Source organism: Anneissia japonica, unplaced genomic scaffold, assembly GCF_011630105.1.
Source record: "Anneissia japonica isolate Jap-2015-1 unplaced genomic scaffold, ASM1163010v1 scaffold1231_len1163931_cov198, whole genome shotgun sequence".
Classification (NCBI taxonomy): Eukaryota; Metazoa; Echinodermata; class Crinoidea; order Comatulida; family Comatulidae; genus Anneissia; species Anneissia japonica.
In genome coordinates this window covers 779,507-805,620 of record NW_022728604.1, presented here as the reverse complement: position 1 = coordinate 805,620, position 26,114 = coordinate 779,507, and the positions used below count along the sequence as shown (strand labels likewise).

General features: G+C 30.6%; 1 protein-coding gene across 2 annotated transcripts in view; it reads left to right on the top strand.

Annotated features, from left to right (window-relative positions):
- LOC117114410 (zinc finger MIZ domain-containing protein 1-like) overlaps positions 1-13,291 on the top strand; it is a 72,185-nt gene extending 58,894 nt beyond the window's left edge. The window contains exons 4-7 of one of the 2 annotated variants that reach the window (XM_033258083.1): positions 244-336; positions 2,188-2,301; positions 2,974-3,079; positions 13,272-13,291. In XM_033258083.1, the coding sequence (XP_033113974.1) occupies positions 265-336; positions 2,188-2,301; positions 2,974-3,079; positions 13,272-13,276 (297 nt within the window). In that variant the 5' untranslated portion in view covers positions 244-264 and the 3' untranslated portion in view covers positions 13,277-13,291. Of the gene's footprint in view, positions 1-243; positions 337-2,187; positions 2,302-2,973; positions 3,080-8,609; positions 10,247-13,271 lie in introns of those variants that run through there. The other variant, XM_033258082.1, reaches the window with a different exon arrangement.
- Positions 13,292-26,114: the final 12,823 nt, after the last annotated feature.

Here is a 26,114-nt window from a genome sequence, read left to right as displayed (position 1 = left end):
AAATTTGAGCTTGTATTTGATTGAATTTTACTATTGAGCATGGTGATTTTCAGATAATCTTTATACAAAGGTTCTTTTTTACAAAAAAAAAAAAAAAAAATTAATAGGTGGGCGTACGCCCTTATACCCCCTCTGAATTCACCTGTGGGCCGGTGCCCTAGTAGATAATGCCACTGATTGACGGTTTCATACTCAAACTTGAATAAGATAAGATAATGATTACTGTGTTTTTATTATTCTCAGTGTCGTCACTAATGAAGCATAATGCAAATGATAGAGCCTCCTATGGATAGGCATATTCAACAGACTAACAATAGACTCCTATGTATCAAAGAGGTAAGTGTATATTATATTTAAGTACAGTAAAATGTAAAATATCATTGAGTTTATTTGACCGATTGCATCTAGAAACTCTCAGTGTTAGGTTTATGTGACATTTTAATAATTAAACTTTAGTTTGAAAAAACTATCTTGCCTTATTGATATTGTTAAAGCCCCATTCCCGGCAAAATTTCACTAAAAACTGAATTTTTTTTAGAAAATATTCATTTGCATTACTCCAATTATTACAAATCATAGCCTAGCAGCGCTGGATAGGCTAATGTTTTCGGCGCCTACGATATTTCTTCTCACGACCTATCGCAAAATCAAAATGAAAAATTCATCCGCATTTATTTTTTGTGTGGAACACAAAAAAATCAAATTTCAGTCTTATTTTACATTTTTTTCATTCTTAGGAATGTCTAAATTCAGTTAAAGTAGCAATTCCGTATTATATTTATAAATCTTTATAACATTATACAAAAATTAGATTTTTCTTAAAAACTGAAATTTTGCCGGGAATGGGGCTTTAAGTTTATTTTACAAATTGCTTTAGAAACTCCTTATCTCAAACTCTGTGTTAAGCTTATTTCACATAATAATATGTTTATGATCCTCTACTTGCATTACCAGTCAATTGCATTTTTAGTAATTTCATATAATTTTATGTATTACCACATTGATACTTCTAAGTCAACTTCCTCACATTTTTTTTATCCACAAGTAATGGACAGGCAAAATAAGCTTACATATAAGGAATTTAAATTCTAGTAATTTATCAAATCTGTGTGTGATCAGAGTGAACGTAAAAGAAACTAAAAATTTCTACAGATAAACTTGTTATTTTGTTGAGAGTGTTTGGTTTTCATTCGAAACAGATGTTTTACACAAAGCTGACAAGCTATGATGTTGTTCAGACGGGATTCTTGAATCATAAAAGATAAAACGCTGTAGGTGACTTGGACGGGAGCGAACCCACAACTTCCTGACTGCTGGCCAACAGGTCAAATTGGATCCCTGCCCAATTTCATCTGTACTTTATTCTCCTCCGACAGAAGACCATCTTTGTTCAAGTTTACTGGGTACTTTATGCCAATGCCCTTTTGACCCAACATGAATGTGACTTTCTTCAAACGATAATACAGTTTTAACATTGATTTTTTTTCCCCCCATGATTTGTACTATTCAGTTTTGATTTTGATTTTTAAAAATGTATTATTGACAGTGATATCTAGGAAAAAATTCAATAAGTTTAAAAGTGAAATATACATTCCAAGGTTCAAAAGTTTGGATCAGTTTTACATTAAAAAAAAATCATTAGCCGGATATATGTCACTACGTATAGAGCTACTTTTGGTGTGTTTTTAACCACCTTTAAACTTACGAATACAGATGGCCTAAGGACGTTTTTCACATACGTGAATGTGTACATGATTTTGTACTAGTCTTCAAGTGACCTATATTTTGTCTGACTTCTATATTGTGGGTTTGTGTCACGCAATGCGGGAACCGGGCCGGCTTTTCCTTAAAAATGAACATGAAAGAGTTAGGTCGCCTTCCATGACTTAATCACATCACTTGTAGCTTATCAACGAGTAATAAGAAAGGGTAAATGCCTGTGGCTTTATATAGATTTAGGACTACGTGTGACTTTTAAAATGGTAACAAAATTTTTGCCAAAGAGAAGTAGCGTTTCTCTGTCCACAAGAGCTACAAGACCTGAGCTAGACTTGGATGCAGTGCATCATAAAATTGTACAATAATTTATACCAAAAGAACATTAAATTCTTTTCCTCTGGTAGTTGCCATTAAGTGGTATTTTAGTTTGTATGGATTTATGAATGTAATTATTTTGTTTTTTTTCAGCAACTTTCTGACAAAACATCATTCCAGTCAGCAGCTGTTGAGCTGTTGGAATGGTGTGAAGACCCACGAGCCTTTCAATCTCCGTTTGAGGGAGCTCTCATCTCATGTTTAACAGTATGTATCAAATAATTGTTAAATCCTTCGCATTTGTTTTGCAGCTAATTTTATGATGTTTCCCAGGAGATGTGTCCTGGTGGAGAGCATGCCCAGAGTGATCCCCTTCCCCGGATCATCTCATGAAAGCTTTTACCCAGGGTGAGGATCATCAAGGCTTGCTTTAGAGCAGGCTTCCTTGAATAGCTTCCTCCACCATAGGTTTTTTTCAAGGAAGGGTAAATCCTAGGGGAAAATAACATGTATGAGAGGCTAGCTATGGGAACATCAACCCCAGGGAAAGGTGATCTCTGGAATCCTTGCATTTGGGTTTCTCTCTGTGTTTATTGTGTTGGTTATCCTTCTGGTTACTGAGAATTTATCTGCCAATCTGTTTTTATTATATGTTTATAAAAGTTGTCAGAAACAAATATCTGCTGGTTTCAAAGGAATTTATTATTTTATTTATATGTTATGGTATCATATTTTTATTTATTGATCATATTAGACAATAACTGTGGACTTCATAACTTATAAAGTCCTTCCCTTATACTTAAATTCCATATTAAAGTATTTATTATGATATGAGAGTGAGATGAAGTATGTGTTAATATTGTAATGCTAATGCTACCACTAAGATCTATATATAGCATCATAGTAGTTTGGATTCTAAGTCTTTATTTTTACATGCAGGTTGTTAGCCAAGTCGCTGCAAAGAACGGTTATGATCTAGATATTGGGTACCGACTGCTTGCTGTGTGTGCGTCTCACAGAGACAAGTTCTCGCCCAAGTCAGCTGGTAAGTCCAAAGTTCATGATCAAATTTCTTTTTACACCTGAATCTGAGAAAATAATGAAAATACTCTTAAATCTTGGAAATGCAAGTCAGATAGAATGGATAAAAAAGAAGTTGATGTTGGAAAGAATATTGAATGAAACCATCAGTGCTTGTGAGGCATTATTTAAAGTGAGGATACTCTTTGTAAACTGCAAATTTTGTAGTCAATAGCGTCTCTACTTAGAGTGTATCATCATTATAGATTGGAAACAAAATAAATGTTAATAATTTAAACTCAAAATACAAGCAAGACAATCAAAAAGTACATTATATATTTAATACTTATATTTTCACCTTTTGTATTGTTGTCCTACTCAATAAGTATTAAGTGTTTGTAGCAAGTCTTTAGCAATTCTCCATCCCAAGTACAGTAAGTGCCAACAGGTATCTTGGGTGGATGCTTATTGAAAAAGAGTGCTAATTTGAGTGGTAGTAAAGGGAAAATATTTATGTTGGTGGACAGAAGGAGTTTTTGATTGTAGATTGCTAATTGGTAAAACTATAGTTGCATTTTGTTGATCTTATCTAGGTGAACAACTTTGGTCTATTCTCATTCCATTTTCTGTGTACAATATTTCAACCTTCTGAAAATCTAAACATATCTTCTTCATTATTTATATAACTTTGAGCTCCGGATAGTACTTCTTTTTCCTCTTCATTGATAATGAATTTCATACTTTCATGAAAGTAGCAATATTGAATATTTTTTGGTATTAAAAGCTCTAAGAGAAAAAATAAAATTTAAACTTGACATAGATTAAAGAAGGACATGGATTTTCTGATTTTCATAATTCAAAATCATGTGTTAATTTCTTGTGGCATTACCTATGATTTTGGTAGAAATGAATGTGAAGTAATTTATACAAAAGTGTAGATTGTTGTGCTATGAATCACAGTTATGTTATACTGCCCTCTATCATTAACACAGTTTGCAAACATTACAGATTATACTTTCTGTATATGAGCAAAAAGACTTAAGTTGGAATAGCTTTATATTTGAGTAAGTTATTTGTTTTCTAATTGAATGAGAAAAAATTTTTCAGACTAATTAACAGGTGGCGAAATAATATACTTTTCATAGTATTTGAGATGGTAATGAATTTAAGGATTTTTGTAGTTAAAGCTTTGTAAATCAGCAAAAAAATGCATTGTTTTGATATATCTCTTTGATTATGATAAATTATTATTATTTGATCCATCCAGTATGTCTTCAAAATGCTTTGATTTACTAACTTATCCACCGATACATGGTACTCTCCAGCTAAAATGAATTGCAAAATAGAAAAGCGAGACATGTGGTTAAATATTTAATTTCATGATTTGAGCATTATAAGGAATTATATATACCGACTGCAGTGTATACTTACAAGCTCTTTGTATATCAAATAGTTTTGTGTTGCCAGATTGTTTCATGTTTCCATTTTTATTGGATAATTCTGAAATATTACAACTTTTAGAGATATAATATAAGTAGGTAGTTGGAGTATGTGATAGGATTATGTTATGGACTCATGCGACACAGCCATGTGATAAGCTGTGTAATCAGTGATAAAGCAAGCTATGCGCCATATTAGTTTATTTAATAGCCCAAATGGATTCATTTTTATCCTTGGTACTTAAAATCATAGTCAGTTTGTTGTGACTGATAGTGTTTTAACTGACCACATAAAAAATTTACTTTTAGAAGCATTTTAATAAAAGATGGGAACACAAATGTCCATGACATTTAAATGTGTAACAGGCAGTGTTTGGTAATTATATAAGATGTACCAAATAAAAAACCACTTAAGACAGTAAAATAGATGTGGGAAAAGAACATTTAAATACTGTTTTGCCAGATTATAGAATGACATTTCATCAGGTGTTATGGCACCATACATTTTCCCCTCGCATCAAAATCTTCTAATGACATGATTCTATAATTTCAGTCAGTTGTATAGAGTACCTAAGCTGGTGGTAGCCAATTTGTGCACTGAACCATCCAGATCTCTTGGTCATCATTGCCATTCTTATGTTTTGCTGGAGGGCTGAAATGCAAGTTTAAGTAACGCTTAACGTTTAAATGAGATGTTTGACATTTAAGTCATTGGTCCCATGTTCAGTATAGCCCAGGTGCATGTTAAAGAATGCAGTATACTCTTCGGAAAAGAGTAGGGGATGGATTGTCTCCCAGCGTAACAATGAGCATCAGAAGGACCCCACTGGAAATAGGTCTTTTTTGGACTTTTGTGGGTTATCCTTGGTGTTTACATCGAATAAATCTAATTAAATCGATATGTTTCTATGATCCTTTTATGTGCTTCGATGTTTAGTATCGTTGGCACTATTAAAAAAACCGATTCCTTATAAATTGAAGAATACTCATTAATTTCTCCATATAGTAAAATACCATAAAACCTCAAATTGAAGCCCAGTCGGCTAAATCTCAAGATGAAGCCCATCTCGAATTGAAACCCCCTCTTTAGTTTGCAAAATTAGCCTCGAAGATAGCATTGGCATTCTTTTTGTGTGTATGTGTGTATAGTACATAGGCCTACCCTGTGCATGAATTTCAGAAAACAAAATAAATTGAAAACAAGCTTGGTTTATACATTAGTTTAGGTGATTTAATGCCAGTTAAATACACTCCATAATACAGATTGATGTTACATTGACCTTATTTATTGTTTATTTGTATAAATTCACAATATTTACAGCATTCTTCTGAAAAGAAGCCTCCCTCTTTTTTCATTCATTCATTCATAAAGGTATTTTATTCAAAAATAATTGTAATTGCAGTATTAAAGACTGAATTGTAACAATTTTACAGATTCTCAAAAAGAGACATAAAAGGCAAAAGAGGCACTTAAAATTTTAAAAATATTTTAAAAATCTATACACAACAACAAATACATAAACTGATGAGACATGCAAAATGGTGTATAAAACAGAAATTAGCTACATTATTAATTACGATACATTACCTAAAATTAATTAAAAAGGAAATAAAATTTTTAAAAATATTTTTAGGCCTTTCTCTCATTCCAAAGTCTGGTCATATATTGCAATGGGCTATTAAAATATCTTTTGGTCTTATGACTGCGGAGAGACAATTGATTGGCATTTCTAAATTTCCTACCATGGCACTCAAATCTGGTTTTAGGGATCAAATTTTTAAAATTAACCATTAGTGAGTTGTAAAAGTCTAGGCAAATTTTCTCTCTGCGTTCTTTAAGTGTGGCTAATCCACACAGAGTGCGTGCGTTATCATAGTTATGATAACAGTGTCCTAACATAATTTACAGGCTCAATTCTGGATTCTTTCCAGATTCTTGGTTTCATTATCAGTGAGTTGTGAGTGCCAGGCCGGTGCAGCATATTCTGTGAGGGGTCTTATAAAGCCATTAAACAAATAGTCAAGGGGGGGGGGGGTCGTCAACTTGATTTTTAGAGAAGCAAATTTTCATGGTGGCACATTTACTTGGGTTGAGGTTCATGTTGTTTTCCTTACTCCATTTACCAAAGGTATCTAAATCTTCTTGTATACGACTAGGTTGATTGTGCAACTTACTTTCAACAAGTGTGATGTCATATTTAAAGATATGGATGGAATCACTTAGTGTTTTCATTAATCATTACTAAGAAGCAGAGAGGTCCTAGTTTAGTACCTTGTGGGATGCCACCATTGGTGATTTCCCAATCACTACTAGTACCCTGATATTTGACACATTGTGTTCTGTCTCGTAAGAAGCATGAAATCCATGAGATAACTGAGGGGCGGACATGCATGTCAATAGTTTGTTTATAAATACACTGTGATCAATATGATCGAAGGCTTTGCTGAAATCTATAACCACTAGAGTGCTAGAATTACCTACTTTATCAGAGTTCCTATAAAGTTCATCTAGTAACTTAACTAAATAATGATGACTACTAAAACTACGTTTTTACTTTGCAAAAGTAGTCTCGAAAAGAAGCCCATCTCGAAAAGTAGTCAATCTTGAAAAGAAGCCCATCTGAAGTTCGCAAGAAAAAGAAGCCCAGGGCTTCAATTCGAGGATTTACGGTATATACATTAATTAGTAGATAATGTTAAAAGTGTTTGTGAAAAAGCTAACCCCACTGTAAAGAAGCTTTTTATTCTGGGGTATTTTACAACATTTACAATATTACAACAAAATAACAAAGATTTTCTTTGGTTTGAATTTTTGTTGTCATTTTTTATTCTCCTTTGTTTAATTTGTATAATTTATATATGCATGAGTAATATAGTACAGACCTTGGTTTTACATGATTGATAATAAAATTACTGATTTTATCAGCTTGAAATAATCAGGTCTATTTATAGATTCTAGTAACTAGACTGAACTGAAGACTTGAGGATTCCCCTCTGTCAACACTCCATGTCCTATAATAATCCTAGTTAGGCTCAGACTTAGTGCTACATGTTATACACGCAAGAAATTTCATCCTATACATTGTAAAAATGGAAAAATCCTTAATTTTCTATCCATGTGATTGGCTTTCATGCTGAGACATACTAGTTGTTAGGATTATAGTTTATGCATGATTACGATGTGTATACACACAGTGATCCCCTCTTTAAGTATGATTGATATCTGAGATATATTTCACATTGTCTGTAGTAAAAAAGTGTATTGAGGATAATAATAAGCAAAGGTTGCCAAGTCTACTGCCCCCTCTGCACCTAATTACATTACGTAAAAAACTGGTCGTGAAACTTACTTCCGTATGAATGCCCTTGGCTAGTTTGATAATGATCGTTGGGAATTAAGGGTCAGTTTTGAGTAAGGAATGTTTCGTATATTAGAAAACTAATAAATCACTTCAATTATTGAATTTTAATGTTAATGTTTATTATTGGAAAACAGGCAGTTTATCTTTAATTTTTATCATGCCATATTTTTGTTTTCCTTTTCATTTGTTCTAGTTCCAACTAAATTCAACAATGTTGGTTTTTACATACCATGAATACTTTGTTGCAAATATGTGAACTTTGGGTTGAAGGATTTACTGTTATTTTACACCCTCATTAGAATATAATAAAGTTCAAAATTTGTTTATGCCATTAGCTGGCTTAGTTGTTCATTTTCCTATAGCTTGGTGCATTTTGATGTATAACACGTATGACAGTTATACAGTACATCTGAAAGTAGGTTGCAGTTCTGGATTAAGCCCCTTTTGTTATGAGGTATATAAGGATGTAAAGTTGAAATTTTAACTTTTTCACACAAAATGTAATCCTTTGGGGCAGTTTGTTTTTTCCTCATGATGAATAAAAAATTAGTTTTGAAAGGATATGGAGATAATATTGAGCAGAAATTCAAAACCATTTGGTTGTGCTATAGGTAAGGTTCCTAGGAAGTCAAATGTGTGCGTTTTCACACAAAAAAACATGGTCTATTCCCAATAGTGTCCTAAAGGGGACATCCGGTCATATGTAGTCCCTCATGCATTTACCCTCACCTTTTTTATATGCATACTGTTGAAGGCACAAGGTCAAACGCAAAGCAGGTCATGATTTCTGCAAGCTTATTGGATGTGGTTTTTGAGCGAGGCAGTGTTGGTTGATGCTTGCTACTCCAGAACCAATCCAGAAGTAATCAGGTAAATTAACAAGTAGGAATTCGGAAATTTCAAACAGGTGTGCTGAAGGCGAGGACAGCTATTAAAACAGGCCTGTTGAACAGGGTATTGAAAATGTTGTATACCATGTAATATGAATGTAATACTTAGTTATTAAACATACATACTTGTGGACAGTATTAATAAGCCTGTTGAACAGTGTCTTGAGAATGTTGTATACCATGTAGCATGAATTTAATACTCAATTACGTATTAGACATAGGCCTACATTACGTGAGGGAAGCTATTAACAGGCCTATTGAACAGGGTATTGAGAATTTTGTATACCATGTAAACATAAATGTAATACTCAATATTAAACCTGCATACTCTACACCAGTGTAGTTCAGGCAAGACTTTATTTTCTAAAGATCTCTAAAGAGACTAGATTTTCTTTTTAGCAAAATTGTTCTACCAGAAAGCATTGGGATGAAAATATACAGTTAATCCTGTCAATGAATAAAAACTAAGATGAAAAGTAATTCAGTAATGATGCTGACAACAGGTCATCTATTAACTAGATATCAAAGATCTTATAATTACTAGATAGCGCTCTCCATGATTCTACATGTAACAAATAGAAGTGCCAATGTTCAGTAAATAGAAACAAAAAGTAAAAACTATTGAGAGAGGACGTCCTAGTTGTCATTACGGTTGTTGTAGAATTTGCACGCAGATGTGCTATCTTTAGTTAACTATCCCTGATGTCAAAATTGAAAAGTAATCACTTTTGCAGTGTAGGAGGGCGCCCTACACTGCGTTATCACAGAATTTGCACACAGAAATCGCGAAGAACTCTACCTTATAATTATAATATCTTTGCAAGATATACAAACAAAAAAACACTTTTTCTAACCTCGTATTTCAGAGTTCATTGAGCAAGCTTGTTATAAGTCATGCACAATTTTTCAGGTTAAACAAAAAAAAATAAATAAAACAGTTATACATATGGAATATAAGATTCGATACCCAACAGACAATTCATATAAGTTGTTAATTATTTACATGATTTTTATCGATAACTTTCAATTTCACATACAGTTTTGATTCATGTATTAAGTCACATTAAGCATGAAGTAGGAGCTAAAGAGCATAAGTAATAAAACAGTGCTAGTAATACATTCCTGTAGGTACAACTGAGTACTTGTTTAAATATACTGGTGGGGGTTTAAAAAGCAGGCAACTGGCCACCCTACCAAGCAATTATGAGGCTTAGTATGATGGGCTACTAACAGCTCATTCTACTACGTTCAGTGAATTTGAGAGTACCTTTACATTTATTGTCTATAAGACATGTGAAGGAAATTTATTGGATGCTGTCAATCTGTTGGAAATATAACTTTCAATATTGGATATGCACTTTTCTGTTATGCTTTGTTAAACTTATTAGTGATAAATATTCTGCTTGCCAATTTGTAACTTAAGATATAAGGTGTAGATTTAGACACATGATTATCTATTTCTGGATATTTTTTATGGATCCTTTATCTGTAATCAATAAAAGACAAGACAATCCATGTTTATTGTATTTGATATGTCAAATATATATTTTATGTACATCGATAATGACTTTTTTTTTTACATAAGCTTTCTTCAGGGGAATTTATAGTGAAATTAAGTAGTATATAAAGAATGGTTTCTCTAAACATGTCATTGACAAGGGTAGAAGTTCACAAAAACACATGAACACATAAACCAACAGGTGAAACATTGTTATAACACTATGTCATATCATAACTACTATATATCATACATTAATATAGCATAGAAATGTATGTCCTTTATAATCAATGCATATATGTGTAAATCAATGCATACTGACGTCGTGGATAGGAAACTTGGAATTGAATGAGTTTTGATTAAGATTGGAACCCAGTACTTCTAGAGTTACCAATCTGGTATCATACAGCTTCATTTCATTTCATCAACACAGCAGCAACGGTGCATAGCTGAATTATGTAGCATTTACAGTACGGTTTTTGAATATTACAATATAACACACTAGGATAAATTTACAAACAAGGCTTAAACAATGATAATGCTTACAAAATTTTTGACAAACAATTAAAACACTAATAAAATGACATGCCTAAAAGATAATTTATTATACATAGAATAAGGGCGCTTGAAGCGCCCTCATGGTTTGTCACTGAAGCAGATGTTATACTAAAATACATAAATTCATGAATCATCTAGAATCTGTAATAAATCAACGAATTCAAAATTCGAACCTATTACCTCCAGATTTACCGACGTTGGCTATTAGACAGTTGATTACAATAGTTTTATTTTATACAAATTGCAGCAGGTGCTATAAAGTATTTACAGTACATAAATTTTTAAGGGATATATCAATGATTCGAACCCACTACCATTAGATCTACAAGCTTGGTGCATAATGAATATTGAAGAATATTGATTGATATTGATAAGAATTTTATTTGATTTCAAATAGAAGTAGATAATGCATACTGAAATACACATTAACTAATTATAGATAATTTTAATTATATGAAAAAAAAAATACTATCACAATGATAATGATATTTACATGCAAAACTGTCTAATTGATTAACAAAATGGTTCATTAATTAGGACGTATACAATTATGTTATTATCTACGTAATGTAATTTTATCATTCTATTAAGTTGCCAATATACTCAAAAGAATGTATTGTATGTGTTGGTATGATAGATTCTATTGATCTTAACTCTCAATGTTCATTTTCAATGAAAATATCAATGAATTATATTTCCCTATATCATCTTACCCATCAGTTCTCCATTCATGATTGCTAATCTATAATCTCCCATTGTTCAGATTAAGTGGCAGTATAGAGGGCGGTAGACTACATGTTGAACAGGAATCCACTTTGTTAAAATTTAATGACAAGAGTACTGTAAACTATTTATACTTTTGGTGTGGCCCTGGTCTTTAGATCAATTACCTACAACTTCACACTTTAGATTTACCTGGGAAAATAAATTGATGCTTTCTGCAAGCTTCGTAGGCCTGCAAAAAGCATAGTATTTTAGTCTTGTGTTACCACTATGGAGCTAAGTAGGGTTTCATCACATACAGAGGAAATGGCTATCCAACTACATATATAAACTAAGAAGCACAAGTTTCATGGTTTATCACAAAAATAATTATATTGAATGATTAATAGGAAGGTAAACTGACATTTTACAACATGGTAGAATGACTCACATGTTACCTGTATGCGTGAATCATGAGTTTGTACTTAATAACGTATGTTATAGACTCTTAAATGAATTGCGACTCTTTGAATGTACAGTATTTGTACAGTAGCTGTTTCTCTAAAATAAACTGTGTGGCATGGATTGTTATTGTATTATTATCTTTCAATTAAAAATTATAATGAGAAAAATATTTCTTGTAAATTAATAGATACATAGTAATATATTTTCTGGGAATAAATAAAACTGTTATTATATTATTATAAATAATATCTTTCTTTTGCATTTGGCAATTAATCAATTTAAGGACTTTTGTGATAAAATGTCAGTAACTAAGTGAAAACTTTTTTTATCTTTACTAATGGAAGGTAACTTATTAATCCTTCTAATATTTAGTTGCAGTCAGTGGTATAAATATAATAGTAGGCCCATTTTTTTTAAATTTTTTCTTTTTTGACTTTGTGGAAATACTGAGTTAAGCACTGGTTAGTAGGAATGATAAATATGTTTAGGCATGGTCTAGGTTAGTATGAATCAAAGGCAGAAGAGTTCTTCAAAGTCATGGTGGCCAATTTTGCTTAGTTTAAAGAGTACGGTTAAATTTTAGGGCTAGATAATGGATTATTTTCCTATTTTTTTTTTGTAACTTAATTATTCTTTTCATTTCTTAAGTTCATCCACCAATATTAGCTTTATTAAGTCACAATTGTTATTTATATTTTTCCTTATATCATCTACAGTTATTCATTCCTTATACCTGTATATAATACATGTTTCATATTTAACATACGTGATTAAAGAAATTATTTATTTACAACAGTAGTAGTTAATTTTCTTTTATACTAATGCTACTGCTGGTTATCAAAGCTGTTTAATATTTAAGTCAATCCATTTAGTGTGCATATTTGTGTGCAAAACCTAGCAAGCAAAAAAGCTTATTGAATGTGTATTATATTAGAAATAAAGAGAATCATTAGGGAACATATGATACCCGATAACCATGACAACAAGTTGAATGACAACATCAACTACGGACGTGAATTAGTGTTATAATGAACAATTTAATAAATAACCTGAAATGAGTTGATGCTTACATTTCGTCTCATTGTTAGCAAGCGTCTTTGTTTCTTTGTTTGATCTGAAAATTATCTTAGAGATGGTAAGTAATGTAGCGTTGAACGTGGTATTTTCATTAGTGAGGCCGTGTATCTAGCCACTGGTAATAAGCGCCTCTTTATAGTTGTATATGTTAATATCTGAACTGCAAACTAGATGAACTGACAACTTTTAAAAGTAATTGAATGTTAGTTTTTTTTTTCTTTTTCAGCATAAATGTTCTTTTGTCTTGCATGTGTTTTAAATATGAATAAGATAAATAAAAAATTTAGTATTTCAAATTGTGTACTGTTTTTCACTAGAGCAGGAAAAAAACCCTAATAAGTTTAAACAGATAACAAACAACATAAAAAAAAAATAAATTCTAAAAAAAAGTAAATGTAAAAGTTATGAATCAATATTATTGTTGTAATAAGAATATTGTTAATATGATAATTCCATGAAAAAGTAAAATTAATTGATTGATGATTAATAAATGATTGATATTTTGATTGATTGATCGATCAACCAATCAATCGATTGTTTACTTGGTTATTTGGTTTATTAATTGAATGAATGAATTAAGGAATGCATGTATGAATGATTGGTTGATTTCATTTGTATGTTTAATAATAAAATTGTTTCACAATGGTCATAAAAAAAATTGATTGATTGATTGATTGATAGATTGATTGATTGATTACTTGGTTATTTGGTTTATTAATTGAATGAATGATTAAATGAATGCATATGTGAATGTATGATTGATTGACTGATTTCATTTCAATAAAATTGTATTTCACAGTGGTCATAAAATATTGATTGATAAATTGATTGATTGATTGATTTATGTATTGATGATTGATTGGTTGATTAATTGATTGATTGATTAAAGGAATAAACGAATACATGCATTGCATGCTTGATTGATTTCATTTATATGATTGAGGAAAATTTTATATTGTAATGATCATAGTAGATTAATTGATTTATGAATTGATTGTTTGATGAATTGATTGATTGATTGGTTGAATGATCATTTGATTATTGATTGCAATTGGAAGCCAGCCTTCATAAATGGGTGGGTACCTGATAGGATGTTATGGAATTGAATTTATTAGTCTGTATATTAACTTGCAGTATGACTAGGTATGCCCCCAGGGAGTGGAGAAGTTTACACTTTTAGTCCTTTTGCCAATTTATGGATCCAGGAATAACAATATCACTGCCTTGTATTCGTGGGCAGAAGGCATTGTAGAAATTCCTACATTAATATTATTTTTATTGTTCACATGGATAAATCAAAATATGATTATTTATAAAAGAGTTATTTGGTGAACATTCACAGACACTGAAATAAAGCTGGTACAATATTTTGTCTAATATATCAAGGCATAATTCATTTCAATTGATTCAAATTAAATCTGTCTAGGGCCTACTACATAAATGAATATTACTATTACAATAAACTCTGTTTTGATACAGGGTTCTTATAGCCTACAATGAATAGCATATATAGTAGAGTCGTGTGCTAGTAGAATAAAGGCTGTCATGCTATTAACGATAATTGCTCTACTACTTCAAAATGATTGACTGCATAAGATTTTCGAATCTTTTACATCACTGTGAAATATTGATTTTATATTACATTATATAAGAATTTTATAACTGATTCCTTAATACGTACAATAGTTCAACTTTTTACATTGATGTATAAGTTACAATACTGATAGATATTTTATTATAACCATCTTTTGTCATATAAAATTCTGGAAGAATATACCTTCAGTTAAGAATCATATAAACATCATAGGCCACATTGGGTGCTGATTATTTAAAAGTAATTCTATCTCTTAGTGTATCAAATAACTTTTATTTCGGATGTACAGTACATAACCAAAAATATATATGAAGAACAATTTAAACTGTGTAAACACAGAAAATGCCATCTTAAAAACATTTATGAATTCTATGTTATATATTCCTGGTAGATATGATTTTACTATCTTTTATCAATATATATTTCTAAAAGATAGTATACCTATCTTTTAAAATGTTATATTATTTCAAGTAATTTAATTTAAAAGAAATTAATTCTATTATTTGTCTGTAATAGATATTTTAAAGTATAGTAACAAAATTTTGTCATTTTTCATAGAATTCTGCAAAAATGTATGATAAAAATTAATTAAGTAAGTTAAAGAAGAGATGCCAATTATTAATTCAATTTGATTGGAAATATAATTCGTGTATTTCCAATAGAATATTTCAAATCTTTTATCATTCTATATAATATAATATAATAAAGATTTTTTTTTTTTAATAAATAAGTAAATAAAAATAAAATCTTAAAAAAAAACACAGATGATGTTTTTTAGAAATACTTAACCATATGTCAATTCTGTCATTAAATTTAAACATTTATATATAAATTCTATATAAATTATGTAGCTCTTTTCATTTAAATGGTTCTGGAAAATTAAGATACAACTACGTATCATGTATTATATCAGTTTGTACACTTAAGTGGATAAAGAAAAAAAAATATTAATGGGCGCATGTTCTATCTGTTGTATCATTATGCTGAAATAGAATATGTTGAGTTAGAAATCATATATAAATTTTAGTTGATGAATATAAATTTTTATGTGGAAAAATTCAACAATTCTTAAATTTTAATGGATATTCTTTTAGTCATTGTGTCATTTTACAAAACTAAAATACGATCAGTAAAAAAAAAAAAAACACTGATATAGATATCATGTATGGTTGATAAATTTTAACATTTACGTGGATAAATTCTACAAATTCTGAATTTGTAATGACGTACTCGTCTCATTTCCCTCGTTCCTGTGATCCAAACATCGCCGTGGTAACTTTCATCTGTTTACGTATTCATTGAAGTATCTTTTAAACGGCTTAAGCCGAGTCTGTTAATGCCACAGAATCTTTTCAAAAATCTTAATAGCAAATGCACATGGGGTAATAAAATGTAATCATACAGCGATCTCCATTTGATGGTCTTTCTATTATATTCATCCATTACAGCGCCTTGTGTTTCAGCGTGCTGCGTACCTGTTAACTCGGAAATCAGCAAGTATGCTAACAGTGGAGACTCGTTTTGACAGCCTTATCTTTATTATATTTTCCCCCTAATTTGTTTAGTAATATTTTGTGAGGGTGAACTAATTTTTAATATTAAAACAATTAAAAAAGCATTTTTATAAAAATGGTACGAGAGAAAATATAGAATAAAATTTGTAAAGGAAACCATTAAAAAAAAATTGTAAAAGTAATGTAAATACACAATTTTATTTTGGATTTTAAGAATTAATATGCATTAAAATTATAATACATAATTTTTGGGGTGATTTATACAAATCGTATTTAATGTTACTGTTGCTCTTTTTATTGATTTTAAGCTTCAAGCTTCTATTAGTTATTAATAATAATATACAAGACATATTCATTAATAAAGATGGTCAATAAATAAAGATGCTAAGGAGAATAATAATAATGCAATTTAATAATGATCTACAATAATAATAATAATAGTCTCTAAACAACAAACTTTTTACTAATCATTAATGGAATATTATAAATGATATAATAAAATATATGAGCCTACAATAGAGGATATTCTTGTCGTAATATATATGATTCTTCACTTAAAAAAACATATATATATATATATTTGTAACATACATAAACATTCATGACTGAAGAAAACAATATAAGAATAATGCTATTATTACAACAATGATGCTAACAAATTGGATAGCACCTCTAAACGTCAGTCGTTCAATTTTGCACGTAATCTTCTGTACATGACACAAGTTCTGTTGTGTGCATATCCTACTGAATGCCCTAGTTCCAGTACTGTTTCATGTGTTAACTATTCCATGGTTGTAGATTTTTCCGCTGTTAATATTTGATATGATTATTCTGTAGACATTTTATTTCTTGGTTGTTATTATTATTGATGTAAGTGTGTAGTAGGTGTGTTTTATGTAGGTGGTGTGTACGTGAGTAGATGGGTTGGTATGTCTATACGAATGCGTCCGTCCATATTTTTGTCTGTAGTTTCTTTCTCATGTAATTAAAGACAATCTGTGGTAAAATATGGAAAATGTTTAAACAATTAAGCATTGAATTGCTCATTTAAAAGGTTTAAATTCCATATATTATTAATTCTTTTTCTACAAGTAATAATTTAGAATGAGGAAATAGAAACTTACTTACCAATATATACGTTATTTTACTAACAAAAATACATGAAATGTTAAAGCAGGAATCTCATATAAATAAAAAGGAGCACAAAAAAAAAACTTCATTACTGTACATTAAACATTGATTGCTTACAATTTAGCATGGTTCACTTAAACTCATGGCATGGTATAATAGTCTTAAGCAATCTTCTAACACCAATTTATTTTTATTTTTTTCGGTTCAAGATGATAAGATAGAAGAAACTTTTAATTTTAAATCCATGCAAATAAATAAGTTAAAATAATTTGTATATAAAAAAATAATGAAGAGATGCACTTGTGGGCACGAAGCAAAGGAAATTGATGAAATCATGTTTTTGAAGGTTTGCTAGGCGAGGGAAATAGATAAGAATTTTTTTTCCTGTAAATTCCCAGACATATGGAAGCTGGGAGTGCCTACTTCCTTTCCTAGCTAGAAGATAAAAAATCCACAGAATAGGGTGGTACAGTTTAAGTGTGTCAAAACACTGTCTGTAAAACACTGTCTGTAGTTAATGTGAAAGCTTTCAAACATTCATTTCAAGTATTTAATTGGTCAATTAAAATATGATCAAATATTATGTAATTGATTTCTAGCAAGGCATAGATCAACAACATTTTGATCAATTATATGCAAACTAAAGCCTATCCAATATTATTGTACTACTTTTTTTTTAGTAGTAACTACGCATCGGTTATATTACGTGTATAAATAATTTATCGTTCAGAATTTCTATTTTAATTTACTGTAATTGTAGCTCCTAATATTGTCTAAAAGCACTTTGTTTATCCTACTGTGTATACTAGTGTATAATATGAGTCTTTAAATAGCAAACTACGATTGTCTTATACACGTGACATACAGTGTTGGTCTTATGTGCAGTTTGTCAGTGACACACAAATTTACTACTGCAGTGAAGGTACTAAGTGTTAGTATGAATGAATGTAATTATAAATACGGGGAAATATAATTTTGATGAAAATTTAAAACTCATAAAATAGTGTTAATTGCAGGGGTGGTGCTGTTGGGGAGAGCTGGCGAATCGCGCAATTCGTCGGGGAGAAAAAATAATTTTTAAAATTTTCTACATATTAGTAGACTAAAATCAATTAAAATTAAATAAGCCTTTAAAACCCATAAATAGTCAGAATTGTTGGGGGCTTTGCCACCTGAACCACTTTTGAAGCCTTTTAAGCGACGCTTGACCATGCCCACTTTGCGCTCGTCGTGGGAATCTGACCACTGGTCGGGGAATCCCCTTCCCCTTGGGCAAATTCTGGCGCTAACGCTGGTTATTTGGAAGATTAGCTCTGCATTTGGTGCCATTTTTTTCTAGGTAGATGCAGTATTAAGACCATAAAAACAGCAAAGTAGGAATACCGACAATGAAACTTATATGCCCGACATAGAACAATCGTCCAAAAATCTTCTCAAAACTTGGGGGTCGTCTCTCTCTTTCCCCTTGATTCCCACTAGGAATTTTACTCTTACATTCCAGGTCAGTGGCCCTAGGTTACCCTTGATCGAGCTACCCTGTCGGTAATTTTCTGGTGCACCATTTGGCTCCCAATCCCAGTTTAAATCTTTCGAAACGCCATAAAAAAATCAACCCCACTTTTTAAGCCTTAAGATATTTAGTTTATAGACAACCACAGTGTTGCATCTTGTAATTAGCGAGCTGTAATACTTGCTGATAAATGTGAAAAGAGAAAAATTATTAGACAATCGCTTTGTTGTATCGAGGCAATCATACTCAAGAACACAGAACCCAATGCTTGATAGGAAGATATCAATGATGAGAGTGACGTACCTGTGTAGACCTAACGGTGTTGTATTTAACAATGTCGTTAAATTGATGATAAAAGTACGTGCCAATGTTAACTAGGTTCAACATAGGTTGCAGTGAAGTCAACGTCCAGTATGAAATTAACGTCCTACATTTTGCCATTTGTTATGATATTCTTTGGCGGACACGTTAAGCTTATATTCGTAACAAATTAAAATATGTTGCATTACATGGAAATTTCAACATCCTTAGTTCTCCTCTGTTCTAATTGGCTGTGAATAATAATAAAATAATATAAAATTTAATTATATTAAAGAATTGTACACCTCACCAAGATGAGGATACAATAGTTATAAGAATTATTTTTAAAATAAATATTAATATATTATTACTTTGATATGCAAACCTCCAAACAATATTAATAAATTTATATAAAGCATTTAAGATTGCTTCATGTTATTTGCTTTATCCATGGTGGTGATTATGGTATTGCTGTTGTTTAACCATTATAGATGTGTATAAGACCACAGTGTTGCATCTTGTAATTAGCGAGCTGTAATACTTGCTGATAAATGTGAAAAGAGAAAAAAAAAAAAAAAAAGAAAAAAAAAAAAAAAAAAAAAAACCAACCATAAAAAATATATAATTGCAAGTGCAAGTCAGTCTCAAGTTTGATTTTTGTATGATTGCTTGGTTTTGTAGAAAGAGATATTGCATTATTTTCATTATATTGACACAATTACCTTTGTTGTGGTTAAGAAATTCTTCTGGAACAGGTACTGGCATCATAATGAGTCAGTTACCATAGCAACAGTTGGTGTTGTCAACTCTGTTATAATAACGTTTGTGAATCTGAGTTGAATAGCTGGCTCTGTTAATCACTCGGTTGTTTAATCTCCAGTATTAAGTTGCCGGGTGTGAAGCAGCATTAGCTTAAATAACTATAGTAAATGTTGATGACGATGATGACAGTGAAAAACGTTTTAACTGTACCAGTTTAATTGGGAGTCTCATTTTTAGACATTTTCCTGATCTCAGAACTCGTGGGTTTAGGCTTGGGGATGGGGAAAAATGAGTTTTCATTAGGATAGAGGTCTAGTCGTGTACCCACTCCCCTGCTCCCACCAGCAAATGTATGTAAATAGGGGTTTACTTAATGGTAATAATAAAAATATTTGTGTATCAGGAGAAGAAATACTTGAATAATATGTTAAAATATTGTTAAATGTTCGACAGTTATTGATATTATCATTATCATTACGATATATTTCCCTATGAAATTATGTGTGGTTTTTTTTTTATTGATAACCTTTTACCATTTTAATTGCATAACCTTCATATTACCGTGCATCAGAGATTATTTATTTCCGACCATGAATGGAATTGATGCAGCGTTTGTAGGCATGTTGCCATTATTAGACAATCGCTTTGTTGTATCGAGGCAATCATACTCAAGAACACAGAACCCAATGCTTGATAGGAAGATATCAATGATGAGAGTGACGTACCTGTGTAGACCTAACGGTGTTGTATTTAACAATGTCGTTAAATTGATGATAAAAGTACGTGCCAATGTTAACTAGGTTCAACATAGGTTGCAGTGAAGTCAACGTCCAGTATGAAATTAACGTCCTACATTTTGCCATTTGTTATGATATTCTTTGGCGGACACGTTAAGCTTATATTCGTAACAAATTAAAATATGTTGCATTACATGGAAATTTCAACATCCTTAGTTCTCCTCTGTTCTAATTGGCTGTGAATAATAATAAAATAATATAAAATTTAATTATATTAAAGAATTGTACACCTCACCAAGATGAGGATACAATAGTTATAAGAATTATTTTTAAAATAAATATTAATATATTATTACTTTGATATGCAAACCTCCAAACAATATTAATAAATTTATATAAAGCATTTAAGATTGCTTCATGTTATTTGCTTTATCCATGGTGGTGATTATGGTATTGCTGTTGTTTAACCATTATTAAAGATTCACTGGCTCTGTTGAGGTAATAAGCTAATGAGCAAGTGATAATATTTGAATTGTAGATTTTGCTAGGTACTGTAAGTTGCAGTACAATTTGCTTTCATTGAAAATTATAACGAGAAAACATTTCCTCTCAAGTTAATAGATTCATAATGTGACATACCTAAATATGGTCATGATGACATCACATCATGACCATATATAGGCACATCATGATTATATATAGGCACATCATGACTATATATGGGCATACAAAGTAAATTAGATAGCGTGGACAAAGCTTAAGGGGTTTTCGTAGTATAAACCTATAAATCAGCAAAAAGTGAATCGTTTTTATCTGTGCATCATTGATCTACGATTGAAAGGTAAGCATCTTAACACGTTCGCTTGGACGGAAGTCCATGCCCTACAGGGTTCACTGAGGGCACCAAAGGCGCGTGTTCACGTCCTCACCTTTCCAAACATACCGCTATTACATGTAAACTCACTGTCAGTGGTCGCCACAACAGGAATTCTTGCCTGGCGCTTCATGGAAGAACCCGGACGTAATGATCTAAAAATATGAATGCTTGTTTGTGTTTCATTGCAGTTGGAGGAAATGATATTCATTATGGTATTATTTATGACTTGGCGTTTTTGAAAAAATATAGAAAAAAGCCTTTAAGTCAATGTGTTAAACACCAATCTATTCAACTCAACTCCACTCTACTTTACTTCTGATATCTCTTGTAAATACAAGAATGACGAACCTGTACCAATTAAAATTTCATTAACACATCTCAGTTCTTAAAAATATGACAAATAGTCAGCTCCAAGAAACGGGTCAAGGTCAAGGACTTAGCGGCTAATATTAAAATGTAACAGAACATTAATCCCGGATCAAAGATTCACTGTTAGTGACTTCCTTGGTATCAACTGTTTATCGCGAGATCCTGTTGTGTAATTGTTAATGGGTATAGATCATTATGTTTATCTGAACTTATCTATTACTGAATGGTAGGAATTTATGAGAAAGTATAGATCATTATGTTTATCTGAACTTATCTATTACTGAATGGTAGGTATTTATGGGAAAAAAATCTCTGGTGTGTAGTAGGAATTGAAGAGAATCCTGGATTATAGAGCAGACATCCTCTTTCTTCCCTTACAGTGGTGTGGGGTGGTAAAGTGTGAGAGGTGCTAACTGGCAATATAAGGTAGTATGAGATGATTTTTTAGCGTAATATTTTCTTCAAAAATTTCCAATGTTGTTGGAGGGGGCCAACTGGCTGGGTGTTGTGAGCTTTTTGGAAGTTACCTAGGTAGACCACTGTTCTCTTACCCTCCCTCCCGTTCGCATGACCTATGTGGGGGTACTTTGCAATGGTTATGTAGGGATATCTAAATATTTAATTTTCATGACATAGTAATGGTAAAAGCATCATTTAAATTTACTGAGGTGCAGTACTGTATCAGTGGTACTGTGTACTTATGGGTCTTTGTTTTATATTGCACTAGGGTTTCATTATTTAAACTGTTGTATTATCATCATCTTATATTATTATTATGGTGATAATATTGTTATTTTATTGTTCATTAGGACCATCTTCTTGCCCAAATAAAAACAAATTAAAATTGAAAAGGTCACCATCGTTACATAAGCCCATTCTCTTCAGTTACATTTCTCTAAAAACAGTCAAACAAAAGCGAATCTAGAATTCCTTTCACTCTCGCATAAATTCTCGCGAAGATTCACAGAAATGATGCGACACCTGGCGAGACATTAAAACTCGCAAGCAGAACTATCAACATGCCTTTTAAAAACATCAAGTGCTGCTACGATTGTCGTTGATTTTGACTACATACCAATTTCCTAGCAGATACAATGTGAACTGTGCGGTCTCCATGGTATTGTTATAGGTCACATTATCGTCAAGCCATTGTAGGATTTTTTTTTTGGCTTTATGCAATTGGATGCATTAATTCATATTTTTTGTTTTCTTGCTTTCATGCATTTTTAAATATAATTTGTACCTGTATTATTGACTTTTCATCACCTGTTTAATAATCTGATAAAACAATTTCAATTGATAAAAAAAAAAATATTTCTGTTGATAGTATGACATATGTTATTATGAAAACAGAAACAAACAAAAAACAAAAACAAAAAAACACAGATGATAATGATTATGAATTAAAGAATTAATTTACATTAGATATTTATAAATATATATATTTTTGGTTTTGAAACAGGTTTATAATCTAGTCTCAGACTGACCCAAAACACTAAGCTATATAGTTGAATTATAATTGAAGATGTTTACCAATTTATATTAGTCAGTATTGGTTGATAAAGAATATTAATCAATATCAATTAATAATTTAATTGTATAGATATGATGACAGTTTATCTACCCGTTGATTTTATAATCATATTGTATGTTTTAACAAAATATGGCACATTTCCATGATACTGTGTGCTCAGTAAATTACATTTTAATGGTTTTGATAAAAATTTAATGTGTGGATTGCAAACAGCAAGAAAAACTAATGATTGTTTACATTTATATTTTAACACAAATAAATTCCAAATATTATGTTTAAAGTGACTTTCCTCAATGTTGATGTCAGGTATGAGCTGACTGTTCATCCTACTATATTGGTTGAAAGTGTAAACATCCTATTCTCTCCATTGTGTGATTTGTTGTGCTGCCTGGAGTCTCATTTAATATTCATTAGTGTCAGAGCATTATATTTCGTTACTCCCTCTGCTACTGTTTACTTTACTGTGTAAATATAACATATTAAAACCTTTAATATGAACTACACATGTTCTATGACTGGAAATTAATATTGAATGCTTTTCAAAGCTATAATAGAAGGAATTTTTTCATACATAAATGCTTATATTAATTTTTGCTTATGATATTAAAAATTAATATCAGCCTTGTAATACTTTCTGCATTTACTGTCATCCTTTCTTATATTGAAAGATTAATAATTTAAATGGAATTTTTTTCATAGCGATTCTATGTTTGTCCATAACTGAATGAGGAATATTATTCTAATAGAAATTTGTCTGCACTTTTAAGAGATGTGTATAAGAGACAGTATATATATCGTGATTTCTCTTAAGTTAAAGCAGCGCCAAAGGATTGGACTTTGTTTTAAGAGGGGCTGAGTTTGAAACCTGCCAATGCTGTTGTACAAGGGTAAAACACTTTAATATAAATAGCTACCTCATCCATTGGATGAAATGTTAGATTGCATAGTAGCACATATGCATCCAGAACACTATTCAATAAGAGTAGGGGATTGGGCTGGATTGGGCTCTACTAAGGAAATTGCATTGATGGTCCTTTAATTTTTTACTAATAGGAAATGTTCATCAAGTTTAGAAAATAATCCTTTTAGAAACTTGTTAAATTTTATCATAGCAAGGGATCCTTGACTATGAGTGTTATGGATTTTAAGCTTTGATGAATACTTTTCATGTTTTTTAATAAAAATGATTTTGACCTTTGAAGAGTATCAAAGAGAAGGTCAACGCAATTCACTTTTAGGTTAAGTTGCTATTTCACTTTGTTGCCCTGGTGATAGGCATGAGCCACTGTTGCATGTTGGGAATGAGTAAAGGAGAGTGGTGTCACAAATTTGAAATGGCTGAAATTCTTTTAGGGTCGCTAACTTAGTTGGAGGTCTGTAGAAGTTATGTCTGATGTTTCCAATGGGAAAAGGTTGTCCATTCTTGATGGGCTATTAATTGAAATTTTGAAATACTAATACAGATACATGATCTGTTTGGTTGCTGGTTTCGGCTTGCTGTTTGTTAATAATCATTGACGTTTATATTAAAGAATAAAACTAATAGTTATTTAAATCTACAACTGTATAAATAAATAAAAACTGGATATAAACTAATAGTTATTTAAATCTACAACTGTATAAATAAATAGAAACTGGATGTCGGTATTGGTACGGGTATGAAACAGTACTGTACCTGGTAAATTACTGTTTTAAGTCATGTAGATATGTTTTGTCAAATGTATTCATTTGTGAATAAATTGTTGCGATACAATATAATTGGAAATATCTAAATAGGTTGTTTCAAATTAAATGGTGTTTTTAATTATGGTAAATTATTTTAAATTAAATATAAATTGTGGTTAATTTTTAAAAATCCTGACATTATTTTTATAAATTTTATCAATTCATTAAATGGTTTAATGCTTTTATTACATTATTACTTTGTATATTTAAAAACATATAATTATATTCTATGTTAAACTATAATTTAACGTATTATGTTCATCATATTTCTAACTCTAATGCTTGAAATAAATTTATAATTTAAATTTCATAATTGTATATTTGTTCATTGTGGTTAGAAAAAGTTCTAAATGAAGTTTAAATATAACATGGAATCGTAGTCTCTCAGTAATTAAAAAAAGTACAACATTCAAAATTATTATTATTATTATTATTATTATTATTATTATTATTATTATTATTATTATTGTTTTTACAAGTAGTATGATGCAGTTTTTATATTAACTATTTACATACATTTACTGATATTAAGGCCCTATTTAAAAAAAGTATTAGTTTTTCACCCTATCTAGGCTGGAAAAAGTAATGAGGAAGGGAGACTTTTTATTTTTTTATTTTGCTAAAACCAAATATCATCCTTGGGTTGTTTCTGGTGCTTTGATAGTCAAAGTAAACATGATTGAAATAAACAATATCTACTTTTTACTAAAAAAAATGAAAAAAATAATTTTCAAAAAAGAAAAAAGCATAGAAAACATGCACGAAGGAGATAAACTGATAATTTTTTTTTATTAAGCCTAAGTCATAAAATCTAGAAAAATCCTTGAATTGCTAATATACAAACCAGCCTTTTCTAATATTGATTTTTCATGTACATCTTTAAATAGATTTATAAAGAAATTATTACTATTATGCAAAAAAAAAAATAAATAAAAAATAAAAACCTAAAGTGGTAAGCATTTTGCTGATTCATTTGCAGAATAATAGAATTAGAATTAAAATTCACACTTGGAGAT